At 32.9% G+C, this 27,955-nt stretch overlaps 1 protein-coding gene across 4 annotated transcripts; it reads left to right on the forward strand.

Annotated features, from left to right (window-relative positions):
• The first annotated feature begins 2,757 nt into the window (after window positions 1–2,757).
• LOC123523864 (baculoviral IAP repeat-containing protein 7-B-like) lies at window positions 2,758–26,917 on the forward strand. Of its 4 annotated transcripts, none has more exons than XM_053539447.1 (2): window positions 2,758–2,862; window positions 23,854–26,917. In XM_053539447.1, the coding sequence occupies exon 2, from the start codon at window positions 23,862–23,864 to the stop codon at window positions 24,813–24,815; it is 954 nt and encodes a 317-aa protein (XP_053395422.1). In that variant the 5' UTR covers window positions 2,758–2,862; window positions 23,854–23,861; the 3' UTR covers window positions 24,816–26,917. The 4 variants fall into 4 exon arrangements, with proteins under 4 accessions (XP_053395422.1, XP_053395426.1, XP_053395424.1 ...); XM_053539451.1 differs by lacking the exon at window positions 2,758–2,862 and adding an exon at window positions 20,436–20,497; XM_053539449.1 differs by lacking the exon at window positions 2,758–2,862 and adding an exon at window positions 20,483–20,573.
• The last annotated feature ends 1,038 nt before the right edge of the window (window positions 26,918–27,955 follow it).

The following is a 27,955-nucleotide window of genomic DNA, read 5'->3' on the forward strand; positions in this document are numbered from 1 at the left end:
CTTGATGATCATTAGGTCAAGTTCGAATCTGGATCATGTGGAGGTCAAAAATTAGGTCACCATGTCAAATCAAAGGAAAAGCTAGTTAACACTTTAGAGACCACATTTATGACCATATCTTAATGAAACTTGGCCAGAATGTTAATCTTGATGACCTTTAGGTCAAAAGGTCAGGTGAGCGATACAGGGCCTTCATGGCCCTCTTGTTTAAATACGTTTACCTTTCATCTGATATGGCAGACTGCAGGTCACATTTTCTTTCATTTTACCGGTCTAAAATGCAATATATTAAATGGCCGTTTTGCCATTCAATAATACCAAAATACACATTGCAGGTGTTTCACAAGTTTAGTCTTTTTTATGGTTTTGACTTGTCAGCCTAAACTGTATCCAATATCCAACTGAATCTGCCAGTTTCTTTAATGATATTAGGCTGGGCCAATGAGAGGTAAAACCGTATTGTACCAGTCTATACAGACATTCAAAAAATAATAATCATATCTGGGTCTATAAAGAAATATAAAGTTCTATGGACATGTCACTGAATTTAAATTCTAACACGATCCGCAGCAGTTGCTATATAAACATATAGCGAAATCGCCTATACATGAATCTACGATAAAATATAGCTCTTCCATTCCACCCTACGATTGTAACACGACTGTGAGATTCTACTCTGCTTCTGTTATATACCGACTAAATACTCGACTTTTTCAGTGCTATGTAGTAGTAATAAAAAGTACATCAAATTTTCTGAAACAAACAATTTCTAACTGATGAATTTATTTGTTTATATTTTTACCGTAAAAAAATGTTTCAGCTCGGTAAGTTTCAACTTCAACACCAGCGCATCTGTGTCTGGTCGTGTGTGTAGTTTACAATTTCTGCGTTGTAGGCACCACAAATGTCAACTAGATTCTACTTTGACAGTAAATAAATTATAATTCATGTTCCAATCTTCCAGACTCAAGTGTTTTTAAAACGTGTTTATATGCCGCCGCAATGTTCTGGCGTGTATGTTAGTGCCATCATGTAGGTGACGTGCACTATTTTTAGAAACTGCATATATAAACTTTGAATGAAGTATTTACTTCTGATCTCTATGTCCGTACTTAGATGCTATTGAAAATAACATTTTTACATCAGTAACTATTTAATACTTTAATTAAAATTTGCTGAATATCGGAAAATTCCGTTTTATGCAACGCTTTCCATACGTGAAGAGGTTTTTATAATAGCATATGGCCAGCCGAATGACGTATCGAGCTAAAATGTAGTGCTGTTAAATACGAAGAATTTGCGTGGTTAGAATCGAAATAATAAATATGTTCCAATAATTTTATCAGTTAATAAAATATGGGCAGTCGTTCGGATGCGAATATTAAATCACTCGTGCTACATACTCACGATTTAATTATTACGCATCCGAACTCCTGCCCATATTTTATTAATTGATAAAATATAGGCACATATTTATTATTTCTTAATTAGGTATAACATTATTTTTAATTCATGTTATTTAAGAAATAATAAGTTCCCAAACGTGGTTTATCTGAGAATAACCCGTGTTTTGAGTTCTTATGCGAAAAACTCGGGTTATTCTACGATAAATCACACTTGGGAACTTGTTATTTCGATTCTAACACGACATACTAGTATCAACAGCGTTAGAAAAAATGGTAACTACTTTTTACGACCGTGCTACGCACCTGGATCGGATGACGTCATTGCACGCGAGTGGTTTATGGTAGAATAATCCGAGATAGATTTCGCTCTACATGTATGTAGGTTATTTGCTGGTCGTGTTAGAATGAAATATAATGGTAGATTATATGTATAACTTCCACTGTTTCAAACAGTGTGACTTTCACTTCGTAATATTCACTGTTATTATAGAAATACACCTACACGCTAAATGAATTATCGGAACTTCTTTCCAAAATATAAAGAATTACATAAATACCTAAAACAGGCGTAAACTTGTCCTCTGTTGTATTACAAGGTAAAATAAATATAAAAATCGCAAATAATCATTATATATTAACGTATTTACAGTCTTAACAACGTGACGTCATGTGTTTGCGTATGGCATTGGCCGATGCACGTGACGTTGCGTGAGTAACTCTGGTATAATTTGACAAAATCATTTAAAAGACATGAGAAAAGAAAATGTGTTCACAAATTATGTCATTCGAGAGTGAACTTACACTGATACATATCAGTGTAAGTTCACTCGTGAACGACATAATTTGTGCCACTCGTGAAAATATTGCATCTGATATTCACTCTGTGTAAGATATATTCTTTTTAAAGCCAAATACAATTAAAATTTGAAACAGGTGATATTGTTTAGTTTTTAGAGACAGTATAGATTTAGACAAAATAAAAAAATAACATATAAATTTTTTTTTGTCGTAATCATATTAAGATCATGTGAAATAGCATTGGCTTCATTCTTCAATGGAATTAATGATATCATATTTCACCTTAAAATTTTGTGATATAACTATAAAAAATAAATAAACCCCCACTGTTTTGACATTCTTTCAAATATGCTACAGAAAATTATATTTTATATATAAAGTATATAATGAATATATGATATTCAATTAAACGTATGTTACTTGTTAATTTTAACACGCATTATTATAAGGCATAAATTCATTTGAAATGCGACAAATTATATAGTTTTGGTACATAATATGGTAATTCGGTTCATTTACTGCTTGTTACTATAAATAGAAACTATATAATTATAAAGCATGGAATCCCAAGTGATATAAAACATACAGACTAGAGGAAAAAGGAAAGGAGGAATCTAAACTTGTATTTTCAGATACATTCTCGTCCTTGTAAAGTACTGTGAGTATTTTATAATTCTTTTTTTTTTTTCAGAATTGTTTTAGATATATCAGATATTTTTTATACATATCATATCAGTCAGTACCAAGGTCATATCACTGCACTGCTGTCCACCTACTGCGTATGAATATGTTACAGTATGATAACAAACGACAGATAATGCATGTGTATGATGAATTAATCTGTACTCAATCGGTTAATATTTAAGAACACAATATATATGTAAAGTATGTACATAAAGCATGTAAAACAGTACAAGATCAGACACCGCTATTGATTTTCCCATTTTAAAATTACATTACAAGAGATCGATAACTCTTTAGATATTTGCTCAAAGGCTGAAATTTAATTGCATGTAAATGCTTTTGATCAAAAGAGAATGCTTTTTAGAGGAAGAGAATGCTTCTTCAAGGGTGAAACCTTTATCTATTCGGTGTGTTTTTTAATTCACTGAATTTGCTTGTTCTAACTTGCATTTTTTCGTTTTCGTTACGGATTATATGTTATATACATTGTATTGTATACTGATGGTATTTCTCCCCTTCAAACCTTTTAATGCTCTCCCGCACTTACCGTTCCCTCTCCCCCATCCGTATGTTTAATATATTTCATATAATAAAAACGTTTTTTTTGATTGATATTAAATACAACAACCCCCTACCATATCTTCCCACTACAGGTTCTATTTGTAGTTAGCCTACTTTGCGATGTGATGCTCTGGCTCTTTTTGCTGTGCTATTTGCTTTCAAAGACACTCCCCTGACATTAAATATTTAAATTGTTTGATTCGGATGAGCAATAATATACTTTTCCCCTTTCATTGTAATAAATGGTTTATTTATCAGTGTCTGTAAGGACTTTAATGCTGACCTAAATATGTAACCTACAACTGCGACTGTCTCATTATTATTGATATTTTAGTAAATTGTAAGAACTTTAACAATACCAATCAATGTTACTGGATAAATTAAATTGTTTCTTGAAAATGCATCCCTAGACTGTCGTCTTATTGTTGTAATTGCCCATACAATGATGTGTCTTAACGTTAAATGTCGACTATTGTAATTTATAGCCTACAGCTTTTGTCACGGCTGGTTTGTTTATCATATTCATTTATAAATACCACTTGTTTGTTTACTTTGTATTGTATTTTGCAAACATATCTATGCCTTCATTGTAAAATCAGATATTTTTGGCTACACTAAACTGTTCGTCAAAATTTCAAATTAGAATTGAAATAGTAAAAGATATTTAAGATAAGATATTTAAAGATATACATGTGAATAGGGTCCGCTTAAGCCAATGCTAGGGTGCACATTTTATTACCTCTAACTAACGGACCCAGTCGAACCGAGTCTTCTTATTATACTTGGTAGTATTGTGTACTTCCAACAGGATCTCCTTATATATTTTATTGTAATTGTTTGACTTTCGTTTGTGCGTTCAAAATGATCATATAAGCTGAGCTAATTCTGTTATTTTTACAGTGAAAATGTCATATAGTTCAAACACAAGTACTGAGTACTTTCACATGTTACGTTACATTATCTAAGCACGAAAAACATAAATAATTCTTTAATTCTTCAGACTTTCATTGCATATTTAGAATTGTGACTTACATATGTATAAAGTGTCACAATGGTAGCAAACACAAATAATCCGACAAGAGTAATGTAAAAACAAGTATTTTGATGATATTTAAAATGTCAATAACACTTGCTTGGCATAGATAGACAATTTACCGGTTGCGAAACATATGTTTTTCAATAAAGTCTGAAAGAATGTTTTTTGAAACAAAGAACAGAGAAAAACAATAGCAGACTTGGTTTCATGATAAGTTTTCTCCAAACATTCCTTCCTTTGTACATAAAACCATCACGCAAACATTATACCAGTATCTATAAATATAATTTAATTATCTTTGATAATTTCTTACAAATTAAAAATGGCAATGATTTAAGCTTCCAAAATAAACTAGATCATCAGTTTTGTAATCTTTTGCGCTGACGCATGTGTGTAATTGCATCAAGTGTAAAACATATTTGACAGTATCAGGAAATAATCAGTAATAGACTAGCAAGTGATATAATGTCTAAATTTACAAACTTGAAAACCCTTTTAAGAATAAAAGTGAGTGTTTCATCCAAATCTCACATATACCTCTGTAACAAACATTGATTCATAAATTGTATTTACTATTAATCAGAAATTACCGCGGCAAATAATACAGTTATCATACGTTTCCAACTAGACCATGTTTGGTTTAGACAGATCTGGTAACCGGACCCTTTGTCCTTGTGTCTACAGGTCCGGTTACTGGACCCATAACCACTCCCATTCATGTACAATTCAAGTTGCGCATTCTATTGCATAAATAATCCAAACCATCTAAACGGCTGTTTATGAAGTTTCACCCTTTATATTAATGTGAATTTCGCATATTTTCTCAATAGTTCCCTTGGAAAATATATAACATTATTCTCGTATTGATATTAAATACTTATTTTTTCTTCATTTGTTTTAAACTTCTGTTATTTATACATTTATATTGGAATGCAACAAGTAGTGTAGTACATGGTGACTGACTTCACGTTACTTTTTACCGATATGCGATTGGCTTACCGCATTTATGGAACGCCGTTTTTGCAATATAGCTGGCATTCTATATGATATATAGAGGAATGTTTGTGACCTGAATTCCTCATTCATCATTTCATATAATTTATTCAAATTTTCAGCAATGATCAATACTGATACCTAGTTGTGCATAAGGGATTTCTTTTGAATTGCTCTTAAATTTCCTGGACTATGGTCCTGTGTTGTCTTGCTTTATATGTCAACGAAGTCCAGGTGAAGGCACGAAACACATTTGTGATAGCTCTAGTAAAGTATTTCAAAAGTCAAGGAATGTGACTAGTTTAGCTAAAAGTTATCTTATACATGAAAGGGAAATATTCTAGTAGTTATTTCTGCTCAAAACAATAACTTTCAGAATTAAGAAATACATATTTCATAGATCTACTTGCATATCATGTAGAATGGAGTAATATTTCCTACATTAAAGAGTAATGGTATAATAACAAAATCAAGCACGTTATTCACTCACAAGTTATTTTTTAGGTCGAGTGGTCACGCATACATCCATAACAATTTCTGGTCTGTATAACTTCTGGACGCAGGAAATCTTTCGACTTGTTCTAAGTATAGGAACGAGGTTATAGCCTGAGAATCTGTCAATTACTGTGAAATCATTAATATTCGTGGGGGACTAATTTGCGTGGTTGAGTCAATCCACAAATTTTAATCCCAACGAACAAGTAAAATGCCCATTCATTTTATGTTCAAAAGTTGAAAAATTGCCGTTTTGACCAAAAACCACGAAATTTCATGCCCACGAAATTAAACGATTTTATAGTATGCAATTACAAATATATCCTGCTGCCTATAACAAATTCATAAATATTTGTAAAACTGAACAAACCTGGATTTTAAGAATGTTGGCAGTTAAAAGCACGAAGGTTTCGTGATTGTTTTAACATAAAACGGCAGAAATAACTGGACTAATGATGTAAAACAGATTTTACAAGATACGGGAATTTTTTGAAAATTTCAGTACTTAAACCGTTATACAGCTCTCAAAATTCAAATGCGAAATACTTAATACGTGACCATTATGCAGATAAGTGGTCAGTATCCAATAAGAACTTACCCGTTTATTTAAAGTAAACGATATGTCCTCATGAACTTAAGTAAATATGAAAGGTCAATGCTATGTCAATTTATGAGTTGGATCCTACCTCTTAAATTGGCAGATACGTTAATGAAACAACACATTTAACTTTGTGCTATTGAAGATGAAACACACTTTCTGCTTGATGACTTGAGATCTGATGTGCTCGAAAATATAATCTTATGTGATTTATCTAGCGTACAGAAACTGTCTTTCTTGTTAAATTAATACTCAAGAAAAGTATAAAGAATTATACTTCAAGTCTACTAGATCAGAAAAACTGGTTAAACTTTGGTGCATATTAATGATATTTATTCTGCAACAATACATTTAACATTTTGTATACAATGTCTATCAGTTATTCCAATAGGAACTACAATACTGCATCTAACGATACATAAACTGAACATATACTTTATCATGTACATTATGTGTCCTGTTTAACTAGGTGGCTTATAGGCCCACTGGGTCGGGTGCTTTTTTTCATGCCTTTGAAATGTTATGCTTATGAATATGTAATGCATGTCTCACTATTTTAATAGAATATTTACTTACATACTTACTTACTTACTTACTTACTATAATGTATTTGGCGTTTTATCTTCACTCGAGTTTTGGGTTAAATAATAAGTATATTGAATCTTTTTGTATGTCCACAATATGACTATGAGATGCTGGACATTTCTATGGGACTATTATCCTAGTATTCAGTGTGGAAACGGTAGTGAGCAAGTTCTGTACAGTAGTGGTGGAACAGGCCACCCCCCCCCCCCCCTCCCACCGCTACATTTGATGTGATTGATATTTCCAGAATAAGATTGTGTTGTTTTTTAACTCAGCTTACCCCTGTTTATAAAGTTAACTCTTGGATTATAACTTTGTTCTATAGTATGTATGCTAGAACACAATTTCCACATGTTTGTTAGTATCGTTGCACAAGCCAGTGACACCTTGTCAAAACATTTGTAAATGTATATTTTAATGTAAAACAAAACGCGTCATTTAAAACTCTTCCGGCAGTATCTTCTCAATGTTAGCCTTCCGGTTATTACCATACAAAATCCTTGTATCCCGCACCGGCTCTGTTTTTTCTGTATTGGCCCTAATGTTCTCGTATTGGCTGGTTGAGTTTGGTGTTAAGTCATTCTGTTTCATACGATTTGTATGATTTACCTTATATTGAGTCCAATGTTTCATTGTTGAATAACATTGCTTTAGTTTTATTCAACTAAAAACATGGCGTACCCGAAAACTAGACGCTTGCGATAAAATTCCTGAATAATTCTAATTAATAGATTTGATATAACAGTTGCTATGGTGACAATGTGACAATATTTTCCGATTTTATACATGACGAATGCAGTCTTCACATTTTCGCTGATATTTTTTCTAATAATTAGAACGTAAATTACAACCTGCATACCCTAATTATTGATGCTGATTAATGACAGAATTGGTTCTAGAAGAAACAGTACCTTTTGAAGAATTCTCTAGCGGAAAATCAATAACGGTCAGATGTCTTATAATGAAATCAGGATGTTCAATAATACAATTTCTAAATTTGATCAGTTTTAAACACTATTCAATGTTTCAGTGCTTCCCGGGTCGCCGCTTAGTACGTCCTTCCGTCCGTGTGACTGTCATTCCCAAAATTCTTGAACGAGTATTTCGCTGGAATTCAGTGAAACTTCACAGGAAGATTTATTCTAAAGAGGAGATGCGCATATTATCTATCACGTTCTGGACGAATAAATTTTTACTGAGGTTTTAGCCGTTTGATTGTCCAGCATAGTATACAGTAAAACCATTTCTTAACCGGAGTATTTCGCCTCAAGGAATTGAACTTGCATACTAATTTTATGTTCCTGTAAGGTGATTTAAAACTGAGTTATTGCCCTTTGATTAATCAACATGAGGTTACTATAGAACCATTTCATATCCGGAGTATTCCTTAGCAACTTCCATATGGATTTTAGCAAAATTTAGTGGAAGTTTTATTCCAAACAGGAGATGTATATATTGTCTTCATGTTCCCGTTGGATACCTTTTCAAGGAGTTATTGACTATTCAACATTAGTATGCTATAGTACCTTTTCTTATCCGGAATATTTCTTAGCAACCGCTGGCTTGTATTTAGTGAAACTTCATAGGAAGCTTCTCTTCAGAGTGTAGATGCGCAATTTATTTGCAGGTATTAGTGAGATGATTTTTCTATGAGTTATTGTCCTTGGATTATGCAACATAATTTCTACTGTAAAACCATTTCTTTTCCGGAGTATTCCTTAGCAACTTCCATATGAAATTTAGCGAATATTTATAGGAAGCTTTACTCCAAACAGGAAAAATGTTATCTTCATGTTCCCGTTGGATGAGTATTCACGGAGTTATTGCCCTTTGGTACCGTTTCTTGTCCGGAGTTTGCTTCAGCAATAAATGGCTGGAATTTAGTGAAACTTCATAGGAAGCTTCACTTTTAAAAGAAAATGCACATATTCTCTGCATGTATTGGTGAGATAATTTTTCTATGAGTTATTGCATTTGGATTATTCAACATTGTTTACTATTGTACCATTTCTTGTCCGGAGTATTCCTCAGCAACTACTAAAAATACAGGAAGTTTGACTTTTAAAAAAAGCTTCGCATGTTAACTTCATGTTCCGATTAAATGATTTTTCACTGAGATATTGCCCTTTGATTTTTCAACATAAGAACACTATAGTACATTTTCTTGTTCGGGGTATTCCTCAGCAACCACTGGCTGGAATTCATCGAAACTTCGGAGGAAGTTCTAGTCCCAAGAGGAGATGCAAATGGTATCTTTATTTTTTGGTCAGATGACTTTTCTGTGAGGTATTTCCCTTTGATTATTCAACATTAGTATTTCATAGCACCATTTCGTGTCATGAGCATTCCGCAGCAACTACTGGCTGGAATTCATCGAAACTTCATAGCAAACACCACTCTCAATTAGAAATTGGCATAAATTGTCTTCATATTTCGGTGAGATGATTTTTCTCGGTGTTATTGCCCTTCAGTGCAATGTGATAGGAGCTTCACTGTCAAAAGCAGATGCATATATTTTCTTCATGTTTCGGTCGCATGATCTTTCACTGAGTTATTACCCTTTGATAATTCAACATTAGTAAACCATAGTGCCATCATTGTCCGCATTATTTCTCAGCAACCACTGGCTGGGATTTTAGCGAAAATTCATAGGATGCCTCACTCTCAAGAGTATAACCGCATATTATCTTCATAATCCAGTTGGATAAATTTTCGTTGAGCATTGCTCTTTGATTACACAACATTTGTTAGCTATAGTGACACCCGTGTCAACCCTTGGATACGTGGATATTGAGGCAAGGTAGGCACCTTGTTTGTCCATTGATTTCTCTGTTAACATTTCCTTTAGGTGAGATTTTTTGTCGTATAACACGGCACTGACATTTGTCGCTCATCGGTTGTATGCAATTACTTCAGACGACAGCTCGATTTTCTAGAATTTGCCCTTGAATGCAACAAATACAACGGAAAATAAATTTAAGCGAGTAGAGACTCGGTGTTTCGAATTTTCCTTCCCTTTCTTTAGCGATTTCTGCCAGTTTATGAAGTACACATAGACCATGTACATAGACAAAACGTGTGTATCAGCCAGTTCCCTGAAAACCGCATATTTCTTTTTAAAAATCACTCGTTTTAAAATTTGTCAAGTGTACGGACAGAAGGCGGGGGTTATTATGTCGGTGTACGAAAAGACGTCGTCCAAATGTGTATGGTAAAAGAACAAGAATTCAAAGATTTTGCTACGAAATTGTGTACGGAAAGAAGACAAAATCCTGACTCGACCACTTATTGTCTATATTTCGACATTGGTGCTGCCAATTTTCAATGTTTTTCAAAACAACCGCTTCAGTCTCTCTAAGTCGTACAGAAATTTAAAGATTATTGAAAAAATATGATTCTGTGTTTAGCTCATTTGAATCTGAATCATTTTGGATGATAATTATATTTGCATATAATCTGATAGATATATTCTTTCATACGCTTTCTTTAGACGACCTTAATTTGTTGGGAAGGAAAGTACGGAGAGATTCTAACCTTGTAGTGTTTTGTTTTACCTAAACATTTGAGCTCACTAGTGTCATAATTATGTGAATCCTTCATGCAAATACAAAGTATTCTTTAATATTTCACATGGTTTTTAAGTATGGCATGCTGCTCTTTTAGAAGAACCTTTGGAGTCGCCATTTGAAAAGTTATATATGATCGACATTTGAAATGTACTTTGACGAATCGGCTTAGACAACATCAGGTACGGATTTTCAATAAGATCATTTACTGAAATATGCTTTAAAGTACAGTTATACTGATGGCGGAATGTAGAAAGTCGAATGTTAGACCTTTCTATAGGTATATTTAACACCTTGTGGGTACTATCATTAGTGTTTACGAAAATCAACAGAGAGATCAAAATTGGCTTTTTTGCGAGTTGTTTTGATGCAAAATTAATTTCAGTATTTCATAATAGAGAAAATACTCTTATAATAATAAAAATTATAAAGTATTGATTTAGTAGGTATGTCACGAAAGAGCTCCAAACTCTTTTGGAAATAAAGTTTGGCTACTTAATATAAAGGTTGTAGCGGAAAATGTGAGTATATACCTGTGTTATGTTATTTTTTTATCATGTAATATTTCATTATTTTCCTGAATGAATAATAATTGTTTTGCATTCCGTTCTTTTAAGATGTTTTATTTTACTAGGCTTGTGCATTATGGGATCAATGACAGGAATTGTGTTTTGTTTTTACTTTACATGAAATAATATGTTAATCTCTTTCTTTGTTCGTCTGAAATTGATGAATGTGATGTCACTTAATGTGCGGTCATGGTTGTTTACGTAAACCAGAAATAAACATTTTTTTATTTTAGGACATTATTAAAAAGTGTCATTATGCGCTTTTTACATTGATATTTCCTTTTATTACAGCCGTGGCCAACGACAAATGAGAAAACAGAAATATATACCTAAAGAAATATAACATTATATTGATATATATAGACAGCTTTTCCTCCATTCCGCCACCATTCTACTTAGCTCCAGTTCCATTGATGCTGACACTAAAAGTAATGTTGCACTCTGAAGACTTTGCTTTCACTTTGATTTCGCTTTCAACAAACAACAGTGTTAATAGCCTGTAAGTTGAGTACTTGCAGCTGTAGCATGAAGTTGAACTGGAACCGCACCGGAATAGTTATATAGTTTTTCGCAGTACTTTTAATTCTGTTCTAAAACAACATATAAAAACTCATAGTGCATTCGATTATGTACAAACATGTCTGATTTGAATGAAAGTGGATAACGTTATCAATGCACCATTATGTTACTGACTTACTGGACAGAAAACTGATAATTCTCTTGTGAATTGTGAATAGAATCAAATATCGCTCTAGAAATTTCACATAATGAGACAACTTGGAAATGATCTAGAGATATTTATTTTCTGCAGACAAAAATCATATAAATGTCATTGTTATTTCTATGCAGATACGACAGACTGAAAATATTTAGATTCTCTCATTAGGTCATATGGGAACACATTCAGCCTGTATAGTTAAGTGGAATTCGTCATAAATTATTGTTTTAATTATGATAGTTTGAAGAAAATGTCATTTCAATAAGAAAAGCCTCCGATACGACCCTACATCATGAGAATGAGACAACACGACCTATTCAAGTATCGTAATATTCCTTTCATCCACAAAATCAGATTTATATCAGTGTACTGTAACATTTTTTCAATTCATTCGAGACATCAATTTCTAAAATAGTTAAAACTGAAAGAGTATGATTTATGTGGTTTCAAAGCTCACAGTGGTAAATTCCCAAAAAAGTTTTGAAATTCAGTAAGACTGGAAAGATCATGTCTGTAAAGTAATTTTAAAATGTTTGAATGAAAGTACTTAACTCTACGAAATAGGCTGGGTGGTCAAAGTTTTTAATGTGCTTGTGACAGTTACTTTTCTCAAGATCTCTACCATCATTTATTGCATAACTTGATTGCTGTCTTCTGGTCCATTTCATCGGGCCCTTAAGGGTGTTTCTCTTGCTGCTCTGTCTTCTGCAAAGGCATTGAGTACATACGTTTTGGGTTCTTAAGGTTTGCTTTTTATACAATCATTTGTGTTTTACATGCCATCCCTTTTGTTTCCATTGCGTGTGTTGGAGATTCACCTCACCTGGCGGGGATTACTTTTATTTACACTGTTCCGTGACTTTGGAACATGGTGGGGGTAAGAGTGAGGTTGGATGCACACCATAAACAAGTTTAGTTTTTGCCTCTGACCGTTCCAAGGTGGTGTTCCACTTTATTTGTTTCTTTAGTCCTCGTGTGTTTTCTTTGTATATGAATGATTGTGTTGGAAGTGTGCATGTCTGCGCGCTGTGGGTTTCCGTTCGATGAGACTGCGTATTTGGGACATGGCATTCCCTGTTTGATATTTATCCTTGTTTTGATCATATGCCTAAGATAATTGCTATACCAGTCATAAGCGTACTTTAACATCATTTTATATTCTAACACGACCAGCAAATAACCTATATACATGTAGAGCAAATTCTATATTTGGTTATTCTGCAATAAACCACTCGCGTGCAGTGACGTCATCCGATCCAGGTGCGTAGCACGGTCCTAAAAAGTAATTACAATTATTTCTAACACTGTTGATACTAGTATGTCGTGTTAGAACGGAAATAATAAGTTCCCAAGTTTGATTTATCGTAGAATAACCCGAGTTTTTCGTTCTTATGCGAAACCATATATCACGAAGGCCTACGGCCTTCGTGATATATTCTTACGCATAAGAACACAAAACGCGGGTTATTCTGAGATAAAATAGAGAAAAGTGGAAACTTCACAGGTCGCTCAACACGACAAAAACGAAAATGTTGCAGGCTCGGTTTGATTGAGCCTGTTCATGGACGGTAGTGGAAATGCAGGCTACCGTCCATGCCCTCTAGCCCCGGATTGAGCAGAACTCAACATTTAAACATGCTAAAAGTACAAAAAGCAATTTAGAGACACCCGTAGATGTATTCAAACGGCGGTGAACATGGAACCTTCAACCACGTTTGGGAACTTATTATTTCTTAAATAAACTGACCTGGTTTCAATACATTTTGAAAGATTCTTGTGTTGTATAAACCGACAAAAGTTATCTAAGATTACATTTCCTTCTGTTCCTAGATATTTCTTTTTTTGTGTGTTTCATTAAATTTAATTTTACGAATCTGCTCAACCTTAAAGCCATCATAACTTGCGTAATCCTTACTTGACCTCTTATGCATTTCAACAATTTTAAGAGTTCAAAACAGGGAGAGATTTTGAATTTTAATGGTGTTAGAATAGTTTTGTCAATCTGTTCATGAACAGTGTTTTATACATCTGCATGTTGAGAAGCTAACCATAAATATAGTTTGCTAGACGTCAAGCTTCTTGAAGTTGACATTATGCATTCATTCCCTATCTTAACACTTGGTGGACTTCTCCTGAATCTGCTCAGCATTCTTCTAAAGTAGAAATAATAAATCTGCAGAGAAACGAAAAGATCCGAGCTCCGAATGATTATTAATAAAACTTGACTGAATAAATTTGTTTCAATTTTAATTACCTTCACGTTCAATTACTTTCATGTTACCATGGACACTGCTGTAATTGACATTCATTGCAAGGAGGATGAATAATATCTAAATTCGGGAAAAGTCTTTCATATGCAAATATCTTCTTAAATAACAAAATGGGACTCTGGACTGGAACTAACTTAAGTTTAGTAAAAGGAAGTACTATAAAATCTTAGAAGCACTTCTCGCCGCTTTTATACTATTTACGGACAGAAATTTAAAAGCTCTAATCGCATGCGATTGAAAAGCAGCATGTCTTCGGTGAACCTCTACAAGACGCTGTATGCAGTGATTTGTACTCTTAATTGTGACAGAAAAATTGAGTGTCTTGTAAATCGAACAAATATGTCAAGCAAGACGATTCTGAGAAAGACAAAATAACTTTTATTATTTTCTGCTTAAATAAGATGGTTATTAGATCAAAATGTCAGTCTAAAAAGATAAATTGCTTCTTAAGGCACGTGACCGTAAGTGAATGTTTAACTGTAACTTGCAGTAATTTTGTTTCAATGACTACAAATCATATTTACTTTTGTACCAAGTTAATTAATCTCAATAACTGAAAAAAGTTTCTGGACATTATACGTCAGGAAGAGCCTCAAAATTATTGCTAAAAAGAATAGTTATTACATGAGTCGGATGTGTTTAATTGAAAAAGTACTTAAAAGTGTTACAGTTTCGTTTTAAACAACAGTTATATTAAGCTCATCAGTATTTCAGATGATCCAGAATTTTGTGTGTGGTGAGTGAGTCCAATAAACATATCAATATTTTGAAAATGTATCACACAAAAAAACCTGAATTGTCAGAAAATCGATTATTTTGGGATCTCCAGTTCCCTCTTCACTGAATGAGAAGTAATATAATTCAAGAATGGGTTTAATTAGGCTTTATGATCAAGACAGTCAGACAAAATCGGTTTTATTTACCTGGCGAAAATCACCCATATAGTTTAAATTTACACCAAAGCAATATAACAATCTTTTACACACCATGTAGAGCTTTTGAAAAACACATTTTAACTATCCGTATTCAGGAAATTAAATGCTGAGTTGATGGTCGAGAAATACCATGACTACATTTATAATTCAGAAAGGTGTTATTGTAAATACTTGTCAAATGTTTTGCTTATGTTATTATGTTATTGGACCTATGATATAGACTGACTATATTCACAACATGTATATATGTCATCATCTAGGAGAGAAAAGATAACCATAACGGAAATGAATAACGTTATTTTTTAAATTTCGATACTCGCATCGATCACAATTAATCGTTTCCTAAAGTTATTCTGTTCCAACCCATATAAGAATACATGAACTTTACTTACTCAGTGCTACAAATCTTTACATTTTTGTAAAGATTCATATGGAAAATAGACTACAAGCATAAAGTGCTGTGAGCATAATATATAAGAAATGATATCTTTAATTTTTTGTGATGAGAATGCGTATTACTATTTTTAATTTTCAATACGTACGCATCTACAAGTATCTTATTCCTCTTTTTACACTCAGTTTTCCCCACTAATCTGAAGATTATTTGAAGTCATAAATAAAGCCTTTTCGAAATATTACAGATGTAAGTCTAGCTTAAGCTAAGACTTTTACTGGCTTGAAGTAGATATTTCTATTAAATGATAAAAAATACAACATGTATATATAAAAGAAGATCTTTTGGAAGCAGAGAATGCTATTAAGCAAAATAATAGCAGATAGGATTTGATTGTTCATGCGAGCACACGTCACGCACCCTAGCATCGGCTTAATTGCTACATTTGTTTGTTTTTCTACCAAAATTTGTACTTTTGGAAAAGTTTTTAATTAAACATCAATCAGAATTGCAATTATGTTCCTTCAGATGCAGAGGCAGGCTTATTACTGCATTTTGTAACAAACAACTCTATATAGACGATATTCTTAATCCAGCTCAAATTGAGATTTCCAGTCTATAGGAATAACAATACATGCATATATTAATAAAATGATAAAATTAGCTTACATCTTTCTATGTAAATATTATCATATTAAAAATATATAAAGAGGTATGAGTCTAAATTTAGTGATGTAAATCTCCTTCATATAGCTGGGTAAATACATCCTCTGGTTCAAGCAGATTTTGTTAATCATGTTGTTGATGATATACCACATTATAATGGCATCGGATCATACAATCATACAAGTTTTATTCGCATTTTGATCTCGCCTCTTTTAAAGTCTCAAAAACACGGAATAATATATATAGAGAATATTAGGTTACTGTCTTTCTTAACTTAAGTTTATCCACCGAGTTGGAGAAAGGTTTATCCACCCGAGGCTTGCCGAGGGGGATAAACCTTTCGGAGACGAGGTGGATAAACTTAAGTTAAGAAAGACAGTAACCTAATATTCTATTTATCCTGCAGTCAATAAAATCTGTGTATAACATATATTTACTTTCAAAATGTGTTTTTTTTTTCTATGCAAAAATAATCCAGAATTTCACTCACTTGTGAATTCCTACGCCCTTCAACCCCCTTGTCTGCTTGATCCAGTTACACACGATTCCTTACAATAAAACATTATTTCATGCCTCATACTATGCCTTCTGAAGTTCTGTGTATTATAAATCATCGGTGCTAACAGGGCATTCGCGTACAAAACAAGCAGAATGGTTTTGACTCGGATAAAATACAGCCGAAAACCACGCTTGAGATGAATTCAAATGCCCGCAGTCCTAAATTTACTTCATTTTCGTACAAGACAATGAAATTCCTTCCACCATGAATGGTTTAGATCTAATAATTACAATAAGCGACTGCTTAAATCTAGTTATTTGTGTAAATTTCTAACTAAAAATGAGTGAACGCCAAATAAACAAAGTCAAGGACGATTCACTCAGACTTTAAAAGCCGTCACCGTACCATTCCGTATGGAGGTTTACTAGAAAAGAGTGAACCAATTTTTTATTTTATTTTTACCGTGGCTCCCTCCATAAAATGATGAAATGTTTGAGCTTTGAACTCTTAGCCCAGTTTACATGGCCTATAGCACATATACTTGAAAAAGTAGTCCGTCAGTTACATTGACGGTATAAACCTGCATTGGCTGAATAAACCTCAAGTTTACGCGGCAGGCAGATATCAGCCTGACAAATGCATAGTGGTAGGATAAATTATTTTATGCAACAAGCGAACATCTTAAATAATGAAACAAAGGTTAAGATATATTGATAATCCGGAATGGAATATGGTAAATTCATATAAGCATAAATCTTTATTTTCCTATCAGGTATCGCGAGACGACGTTTCTTTTTATTTCATCATGATTTTCTTAAAGACGTTTTCTTTTTTTTTGTTAGGAAGTACAAAGGAAGTACAAAATTTTATCATAGCCACATCGTATGTATGTTCAATTTGCTAAATATCGGTAGAATACAGGTTAGAAAGAAAAAAAACGAAAAAACATTTTCTTATTATTCCTCGACGTTACAAAGAATACTACAGAACCGAAAAGATAGACCTGTTGTGGGGAATAAAAATTTTAGTTTTTAACTGCTGTCTTGTAGAACAGCCTGTCTATCTATACGTTCGTTTAATAGTTTGCTTGGAAGCAGTGGTCAAGCCTAGCAGTTTGCTAGTAGTAAATTATTACGTCAGAATAACTGACACGTCAGGATGACACCACCCTTTACTTTGAAAGGGAAAATAAAAACACAAATGCTGAATGAATTTGAAAACCAACCAAATTTTTACTTATCTTTCTAAACTAACATTTTACAAAGTGATCCAAATATACAAGTTAGTATAATGCCAAAAATACTTAAAAAGATGACAAATCAGCTTACTGAATGAAAAGAATAAAGTTTTAAGTTCTGCCTAAAAGTAAATAATAATCTAAATAAATAGTATAATTAAAGTATTCTAATGTATTTTGTGACTCTGTACTTATATGACTCTGTGCCTAAAAATAACAGCAATATAAATTAATTACCAATAATTACTTAAGTATTTAAAGATGAAAATCGGAAATAATTTCTGTTAAAACAATAGAATTTAAGTTACTTAATTAAAGAAAATTACTTACTAATTTAAAGAAAAGTTACTATGAATTTAGTAAAACTCTTAGGTTAAATAAATAGCCAAAAATAAATACAAAATTAATCAATTATTAATTACTAAACCCTAAGAGAGTTTTTAAGATGTTGTCAATCCAAAAAATCCTTACAGAGTGAAGAAATGGCTCTGAAATTCTACAGAGTTAAACTCTTCCAGAATGCAGTCAACCATGAAGGATGTAAAGTACATTCTGATTGGTCAGCATTTTTCTGATAAGCCATTCAACATTTATCTTACATATCAGCTATGACCTTGACAATGCTTATGTAAACTCTTTGTCTATAATCTAAAAATAGCTCAAAGTTCTTTCATAACTGGTCTTACTAAAAATAGCTGATGGAAATACAAAATGAAAATATGTAATCATATTAAATGCAGTCTGTAACAATAAAGATGAACAGAAAGTACTGATGACTATGAAGTATATAAGCAACAATAAAGTACCGAATGAATATACTGAACTGTGTAAATGTGAAGAATGATCTGTCTACATAAATCAGCAGTCTTTGATAGACTAGCTGAATGCCCTTAATAGACTAGCTAAAAGTCTATGCTTTCAAATCTTAAAATACCAAACTATTTGTAAATACAAACATTTATGATAAAATATTACTGTTAGATTATATTATGCAATACTAAAACTGTATGTTATGTAACCTTATGTTGTAAGAATCCAACTTTACAACAGACCTATCTGAACACACCAAACTGTCAAGCATGGTACCAACCACAGCTTATAATTAAGTTTTATGTACATTTTTAAAAGGGAATTGCAAGATATTGTAATAGTTATGATAAGTGTTGTGTATATCTAACATTAGATGTTGGTACGAAGCTTATTGTTTTCTAAACTGTTATCTGTAAAAGCATACAGTCACCGTGTTATCTACAGGCATCTATTTATAGATAACCGGGTTCAGCTTGAACATAAATGTCCTTTGTAGACTGGCAATGATCGGTGAAGAAAAGTGTATCATTCTCGTGCTGCATACCCTTGAACGAGATATCTTGCATTTTTACATGTATTGCAATAATTATTAAACAAGGAAATAATAAAATATTTAGGCTTAAATACGACCCACCGGGCTTTCGTACTTAAAAAACTTACTTCCTTGAATAAATTTATTATTAACACTATCGTCATTATTATTGGCATTTGGTTGGTTGGATTTAACGTCGCACCGACACATAACAGGTCATATGGCGACTTCCAGCTTTGATGGTGGAGGAAGACCCCAGGTGCCCCTCCGAGCATTATTTCATCACGAGCGGGCACCTGGGTAGAACCACCGACCTTCCGTAAGCCAGCTGGATGGCTATTGGCATTTGGAAAAAAAAGAATGCATAAACATTTCATTAGATTTTCATATCATAACATTTAAAAAGTTAATACATTTAAACTTTGAATATCAGACCTGAAATATTTTTACAATACTAAATTTCATTAAGCAATGTTAGTACTTTCAAAAATGTTACCTATTGCTGTCCTTTTTTTGTGGGATAACTTCTAAGATGATGAATGCCAAATGCTGCTTTTTTATAGAAAAGGACAGATATAGCCAGTATAGCTACGACCGTGAACATTAATTTGTTTTACGTGAATTTACAGTATAGAATAGTAATTTGTGTACTTAATAAAAACCCAAAGAAATTTATTTAACAAAAAGGGTAGGGCAGCTTAAATTACTTTAAATTGTGACAACATTATTATCTAACAGACGCGACTTAAAATCATCTATTTTATTTTCCATTAGGTTTCCCTTTCTCCGACATTCCATGGTTTGATAATCATTTAATCACAATCCTATATTTTTAGCTTTTTTACTGTGTGTTATTTAAATGCTAGTACTGAAGTCACACAAGACTCGGCTGCTTTTAACTGACTATCCGTTTCGTCGATGCTGGTACAATCATTTTTAATACAATCTATGAATTGAAAGGATGACTTTCAGCAGACTTGTATCTTAAACGTATAATTAAATTCACATGCGTGACCTGTTTTTGATTTAGATATACTGGCAAAACGTGTAAATAATTATGCTATATATAGAATACCTAAGTTAAAACTAATAGTGGGATTCCAGATATATACATGTATTACAAAAACAGGAAGCAGGAGATTTTAGTACGTGTCTTAAATCTTATTTAAAACTCCTTCTCTAAATCTTATTTCAAATTCATTCTCGTGTTTGTAAATTATTGTAAGTATGTTTTATCACAATTTTATCTTTTTCTAAATACGATATAATTAATTAACAGTGTCAGGATCACTACCACCAGTGAAATATTATCTAAAAAAACGTTTCATTATGTCATCAAAGGAACGTTACTATATTTAAATAGTTTATTGTTTAAAGGGGAACGATGGTCTAGCAGTTAAGGTATCGGCTGCTCAACCTTGGGATCGTGGGTTATATCCCACTGGTGTCATGACCACGCCTTCTGATATGACACCAGCACCAGTTTTTTTTTCTAGGAGGCGGAGCTAAAACTAACACAAACTTTTTGTAAATATATTCATGTTTTAGTAAGATTATTATGCAGCTTTCTATCGTATATTTGAATAAGGAGTTGGTTATATGTAATTTACCATACACAGACGATGATAAATAAATACACACTTGATAAAACAATAGATAAACACTTAAATAAAACAACGTAGTAACAGTTGGTTTTCCGCAGACATTAAACTAAATATTAGCAATATATAAGTTAAGGATGTATCATTAAAAGATGTTATAAGTGGAGAAAGTTATAAATTAAGGATGTTAAAAGTATTGATTAGTTGTTAACACCTTACAAAAAACGTAATAGATAAGCTTCTTATCGTAAAACAGGGATGGAAAACGAACAACTCATACAATTTAGAAACTTTTGGAACACAGGGTTTGACCCCGTATAGAAAAACAAAACAGACTAAGGAGTAAAGCTATGCTGAATAGGTAATATGATTTAAGCATATATCTTCCAGCTCAAAAGCATAAATCTTCCAGCTCAATGACGCTACACTATTGATTTATAAAGCCATTAGTGGTTTGGTATCCCACGTATGTTATTTTTTTACCATGTAACCAATAAATATTGCGCATTTATAGATTACGATACACATGCTATAGGAAAGTTAATGTGTGTTCGGCTTTAACGTCTTTTTCAACAATCCTTTAGTTATATAAACGACAGTGTATCTTACTTATAGCAGTGAGCACAGTGCCCAACTTTATAGTGTTGCCTCACTGGAATATCACGCCGTAGTCACGTGACATGATACCCCACCCAGTCACATTATACTGACACCGGGCTGACCAGTCCTAGCACTATCCTCTTAATGCTGAGCGCCTAGTGAGGAAGCTACTAGTACCATTTATACGGCTTTGGTATGACGCGGCCAGGGACCGACCCAAAAACCTCCTGCACTCGAAGCGGGCTCTCTACCACTAAGCTACCGAGGCAGTATATATTTCTCAGGAAAATTATTTTCTAATAAATTGTATTAAATGAGAAAACACCGTGAGCATGGACATTAAAATCAGTTATTTGTAACTTTTGTGCATCAAACACAATCAATAAGTATAAAATTTAAACTGAAAGCTTTAGTATCTTTCATTTAGGAGCAGGGAGTAGTAAATTAAAAATTTTGCGCCAGTTCGAAAAAAGGAGAAATACAATTTTGAGAAATGCCAAAAAAGTAGCGTAGAACGAATTTACTATTATATATATACCCTGGGCGGCGGCAGGCACTTCACCGCATGGCATTTTCAGTTTCCAGTTCAGTCGGATTTTTATGATAACAATGAGTTCAGTAGACTAAATTGTGAGACAGAATGGCTATAACTGCACACCTTTTGAGACCTGTCCCGTGTTATCTGCAATTAAAAGACTTCAAACGTATGAATAATTTATAGCATGGTACTAGAAATAAGTAATGGTTGTGTGAAAGTGTCTCATAACCGTTTACCTTTTTCTCAAAATGGAGTTGAATCTACCTGGTTCCGGACTTGACCGCCTTCCGTAACTTAGGTAAGCACTTTAGCACCGGTCGTCTCTATGGTTTCTAGAAATTCGAATCATGCATTCATTAATTTTACAAAAAAAAAAACAACAACAAAAAAACACAAAATAAGAATCGTCATAAATTACAAGTTTAATATAAATGCCTATAAATGCATAACTCATTTTATTCAGAAACTCGACGGGCCAACCCGTCAAATGATTCTATTTATTTAAATTACAAATGCACTTAAAAAATTTACATAAGCTGCTTTAGTCAAAAAGCTATTTTTACCTTATTTGTGTGATATGCGATATAGATATAATTGTTGCAAATTAACACTCCTTTTAAAAATAAAAATCTCTAGAACATAAACCTGAAAAAGGCGAATATTCTCATATTCCTTAGCTTTTATGAACATACTATTCGTTACGCACTGTTACGCGCATTTTTCGTTTTATCTTTGTTTAGCATTTTTTCATGTTTCTTTGCATTATAATCAAGCCATGCTTTCGTTTCATTAAGATATATTTATATCTTTGGATCCGTTGTAAATTAAAAGTTCTAGTATATTGTTTTGTCAATGTTTCATACAAAATTACAAGCTCCTCTAGTTTATGCGAACGTATAATTTGTAACCTGCCAAAACCTGGTACATGTATTATTGAATTTGCATACATATTAAAGACAAATGCAAAAAGATCCCACGAGAATTGATTGTTGAGATACCAATTCATGTCATTTACTAAAAAAAGAAGTTCACGTAATTTGAATACTGTGCGAGACCGAGATCATGTTCATCAAAGATGGAGGTTTTCCTGAAAACATTATATAAGTCCTTGTTAGAATAAATGATAACTTTCAAGCAAATCATTAAATATAATTGCCTTCCTGGTGAAATTCCTATGTGGTTCTATTGAAAATAAAATTAGTGTTGGTGAGAACTTCTTCATGTATACCTCATTTTACCATATAAAACAGAAACCACCGCTTGTAGAAATAGACATTATCGTTTTGATTTCTTCCTAATTTGGTTATAGGAAAACCAATGGATTCAGCTTTTCTGACAAATAGCTGTACCAATGTTACAATTAAGTCGTTTAATTACTTAATCTTCAGATTTCTCGCTAGCTCGTGTCTCGTTAGCACCGTCATTCCACTCTGGGTGTCCCAAAACCAAGTTTTACATTGATTATATTTATTCTTCTAAACTGTATTAACACATTAATCTCGGTCTATATATTATTTTTTAAATAGTATTGCTTAATGGTTAAGAATTATTTCGCCAGAATGTAATTGTAAGTATCAAATGAATAAATAAATGAATAAACAACGAATTGATAACCAGTTTGCAGTGTATTGCAGCGATAAATTTAAAGTATCGTTACACTCACCGGCAAAAACATTGAGCATAACATCTCATCTTGAAAATGAAAGAATACTGTACAAATAATGATTTTCCCCTGTTTTTCATAGCAAGTTTTATCTTTCAGGGTATTAGATGGCTGGTGTTCTATCGAGATCACAAATTTCAGAAGATATTCAAGATTATTTTCGCAAAGACAGAAGAAGAAATCCATTAAATAACCATACATCTGTTAACACGTCACGTAATAAATCACCAAGAAACAGAGACAATCCATCAAAATGCGATACCTTGGGAATACTGATTGACAGACCAAAACACAAACAGTATGGTACTCTTCAGTCACGAATTGCTTCATTCGAAAATTGGCCACAGGATAAAACACAAGAGGTAAGGCAGTTAGCTGAAGCTGGATTTGGGTATACAGGAGTAGACGATTCTGTTAGATGTTTTTATTGCAGTATAGGACTAAAAGACTGGCCAGAAGGAGCTTGTCCCTGGGAACAACATGTTCTAGCCAGCCCTGATTGTGGTCACGTGATTCAGTGTAAAGGTAAAGGGTATATCAGAAAAATTCTAGGAGAAAAAGACGAAGACTCTGATGTTGACGTGGACGATTCAGATGAAGTAGTGGATACTGTACAGCTAGCTATAAATAGAAACGAAGGTGCTGTTATTGCCGCAAAAGAATATTGTACAGATGAAGATATCTTAAAAAGAGCAATAAAAACATTGATCAAGCAAGACGCACAGAAACAATTCTCAGCTGTCGAACTTGTAAAAGTTGTCCAAAATATTGAAGAAACAAACGAAAATACAAACGTATCAGAGGAGCTTTCCGAAGACGAAGAGCAAGACAATATAGAAACAGACGGAGAAGGTTCTGAATCAGAAGAAGATATGGAAGAAACAAACAGAAAATTAAAAGAACCAGTAACGTGTAAAATATGTTATGATGCAATTGCATGTATTATTACGTTACCCTGCGGCCACATGGTTTGTTGCGCTCAATGTATTTCAGCACTAACTAAATGCGCAGTCTGTAGAACCCAAATTAAAGGCACTGTCCGAGCTCTGATGGCCGTTTGAAATAATATACTTAATACATGTAACTGACTGATGCTTGTCGACAACAGAAACTTTCAATATCTTTGACTGTCCTTCACTTGCAGTCCACATATTAGTCATAGTTTGAGCACTTTTTCTAATTTAAAAATGTTACGTGCTTATATATATTCTTTATTTTAATTAACATTTTTGAATGGGAGCCTTCCTCAAATATTTGTACTAGATATTTACAAAACGTGATAATTACAAAATTGTGAGTAAAAAAATAAATTATTTTTATTTATCAGAGTTGAAGCACTTGTTCACACAAAGGACTGTTAAACAACAATAAATGTATATGAACAATAGTTTCATTTATACTTTAACTTGAATTTCGTAAACTCATTCTTAACTCGCATAGAAACTATTTTTTAATTTTAGTTTTCTGCTGACCTTTTAACCCGATGATGCATGATATATAAGGTAACTTTAAACGACTGTTCACGTCCTGCGGTGTAAATAATACTTAATGAAGACATGCGATGAAAGGAGCTGAAAGTTCAAGCTTTAAGCTTTCTTTTGCATAGACATATCCATCATCCTGAACAATAATTATGTTACGTGAGCAGATGGTTTTGCTCTTTGTTGCCTGGAATATTATCTGAGGTGGTTATAATGTAATTCTGAATGGCGATTTGAGCGAGCTGTCTTTATAAGCTTTCAGATTCATAGGAATATTACCGCTGCTGTAATATTTAGTTATAATGATTGATGACGAGCGAGGGCAGAGAGAAAACTATTTGTTGTGTCTTGATAATTATTAGACGCAGACAATTCCCAGTATGCATATGAATATCGCATCCCTTTGTGTTGATAATACTTTATAAATGATGTGCGAGCGAAATGAGCTGAATTTTTTTGATGCCTATGGCTTTATATTGCATAGAAAAAGCACGTGACATAGCGTACACTTGACAGAATTTTAGACAGACGTGCGCGCGCTTGATGCGCCCCCCACTGTAAACGACCTGTAATGTTTGTTTTTTCAAAAGTAGGTACCTACCAAGTTTAAGAAACATTTGTACAAAGTTTCTCATATTTGTTTGTTTTTCGTTATTTAGCCTCTTGTGCCCACCACACAGGCTGACTTTTAAAATCCCGGGAATATAGAACACTACACTACAGCGGAGGCAGTGATCATAATTGGGATCTTAAATCGTTTAGTTAATGGCATGGATCCTATAAATTAATTGATTGATGTCTCTAGTGTCCGCAGTATTTTGCTAATGATATTAATTTACATTATCAAAATTGTCCTTTTAATAGTGTAAATATAAACAGAGCTTCAAAGTTAATAATGCAGAGAGATATGTGACTACTAATTATTTCAGTGATCAGTCAAAGAGATATGACTACATATTGTTTCAACGATCATTCTTTATAAACAAACACCAAAACGTAATAGTTTTACACTCATTGGATACATAATGTACCTTTCACGATTGTTTCACTATGTAGCATAAGCTCATTAAAAATGTCATGCAACATAATAAATTGTTACGTAGTATTTTCAAAATGTAGCGATGCTTTTGCATTTTTCCAATAAAGGGTATTCCGAAGTAGGAAAAACTGTAAATCTTAAACATAAATAAATTATTTCTATGTACAAAATGTGATTTTTTTTATAATGAAGTTCTTGATATTTATATGCTATTTGACTTTTTAGTAGTATTTTATTAGCTTATCAAAGTGTTCTCCGTTGTTTATTTGTAAATACAATATGACATGTAAGACGCCTAAAATTTCAAAATAGCACAGTCACATAGAGGAAGAGAAAGAAAAACCCACACTACTAGTTATCCACAATCCCGTTTACTAGAACATAATAACATACTTGTGTACTATGTACTGTATTAGAATATTTGTGTACTATACTGTAGAATAAGGGTTTTTGAAACATCAATAACCTAAATGTTTTACTTCATTACTGATATTCCTGATTAGTATGATTATTTGACTTTATACTGTATAGATACCGTACTTATGATCTATGCGTGCTGAATATCCACTTGAATGATTTACTCAAGCAATTACACAAAATCTGTACTTATTCTTGTTTGTATGCCGAATAAATTTGAAACTTATATCAAGTAACTTTGTTTTCTCTATGTATCTTTGCAATATACACAAAACATATATCAAGTAACTTTGTTGCCTCTATGTATATCTGCAGTATACACTAAACTTATAGAAATACAAGCTTAAACATGTCAAGTAATATATTTCAAAATCTAACCAACGGATATTTATTGAAATAACACCAAATAAACATCTCAAAATGTCTTTAATACTTAATAAGTTAGGTCTGTATTTAAGGTCTTGTTCTGAACTACATGGTATTGTTATAATTGCCTATTTTGACTCCTTGTGTCTAACAAAACTCAACTTGCTATGACATTTTAGAAATGGTTTATACAAAATAACAAAATTTCAACCACACAAACACAATTGTCTGTTCTTAATAAACAATGATATTGATGGAACTTTGTTCGTACAAAAACATTGAAACGACCTGATATATTAAACTATGTTATTTTATCATACTATGCTATACAAATATGTAGCACCCTTTTTATGATAAACACGACCAAATGTGCTATACATAGACACATACAACGGCAGCCTATTAAGGACACCATTCGCTTCCTATTTATGATCTGACAACTGAGACAGAGCAACAGAAAGCCTTGAGAACACAAACATACAGAGACAAAAACCTTAGATACAGTCATGTCCGGCTAACTTAGCCTAGCTTATTGTGGTTAGACAGTCATGTTACACTGATACACCCGAAGCCATCTTTCGAAGGAAGACACAGTACTGGCCTCTTAGTTGGATAAGAGACGCTCAAAAATTTCGAGAGCCTAGACAGATACTCGAACGCTTTATCTCAGGATCGGAAGTCAAATGTTTTACCATTAGACCACCTGACCGTAAAACCACTTTTAGCAAATAAACCGTATATTGTATTACCTATTTTTTGCTATGACTGAGTTCGCAGTACCCGAAGGCTTATGTATGAAATAAAGTCGACAAACAATCGCGGGATAGAAAAACTGTTCTGTATTCCTAGTTTACACTTTATCTGAGTTCGATGTATTTGAGTTTTACTGAACACTTAT

The sequence above is a fragment of the Mercenaria mercenaria genome, chromosome 3, assembly GCF_021730395.1.
Source record: "Mercenaria mercenaria strain notata chromosome 3, MADL_Memer_1, whole genome shotgun sequence".
Lineage (NCBI taxonomy): Eukaryota > Metazoa > Mollusca > Bivalvia > Venerida > Veneridae > Mercenaria > Mercenaria mercenaria.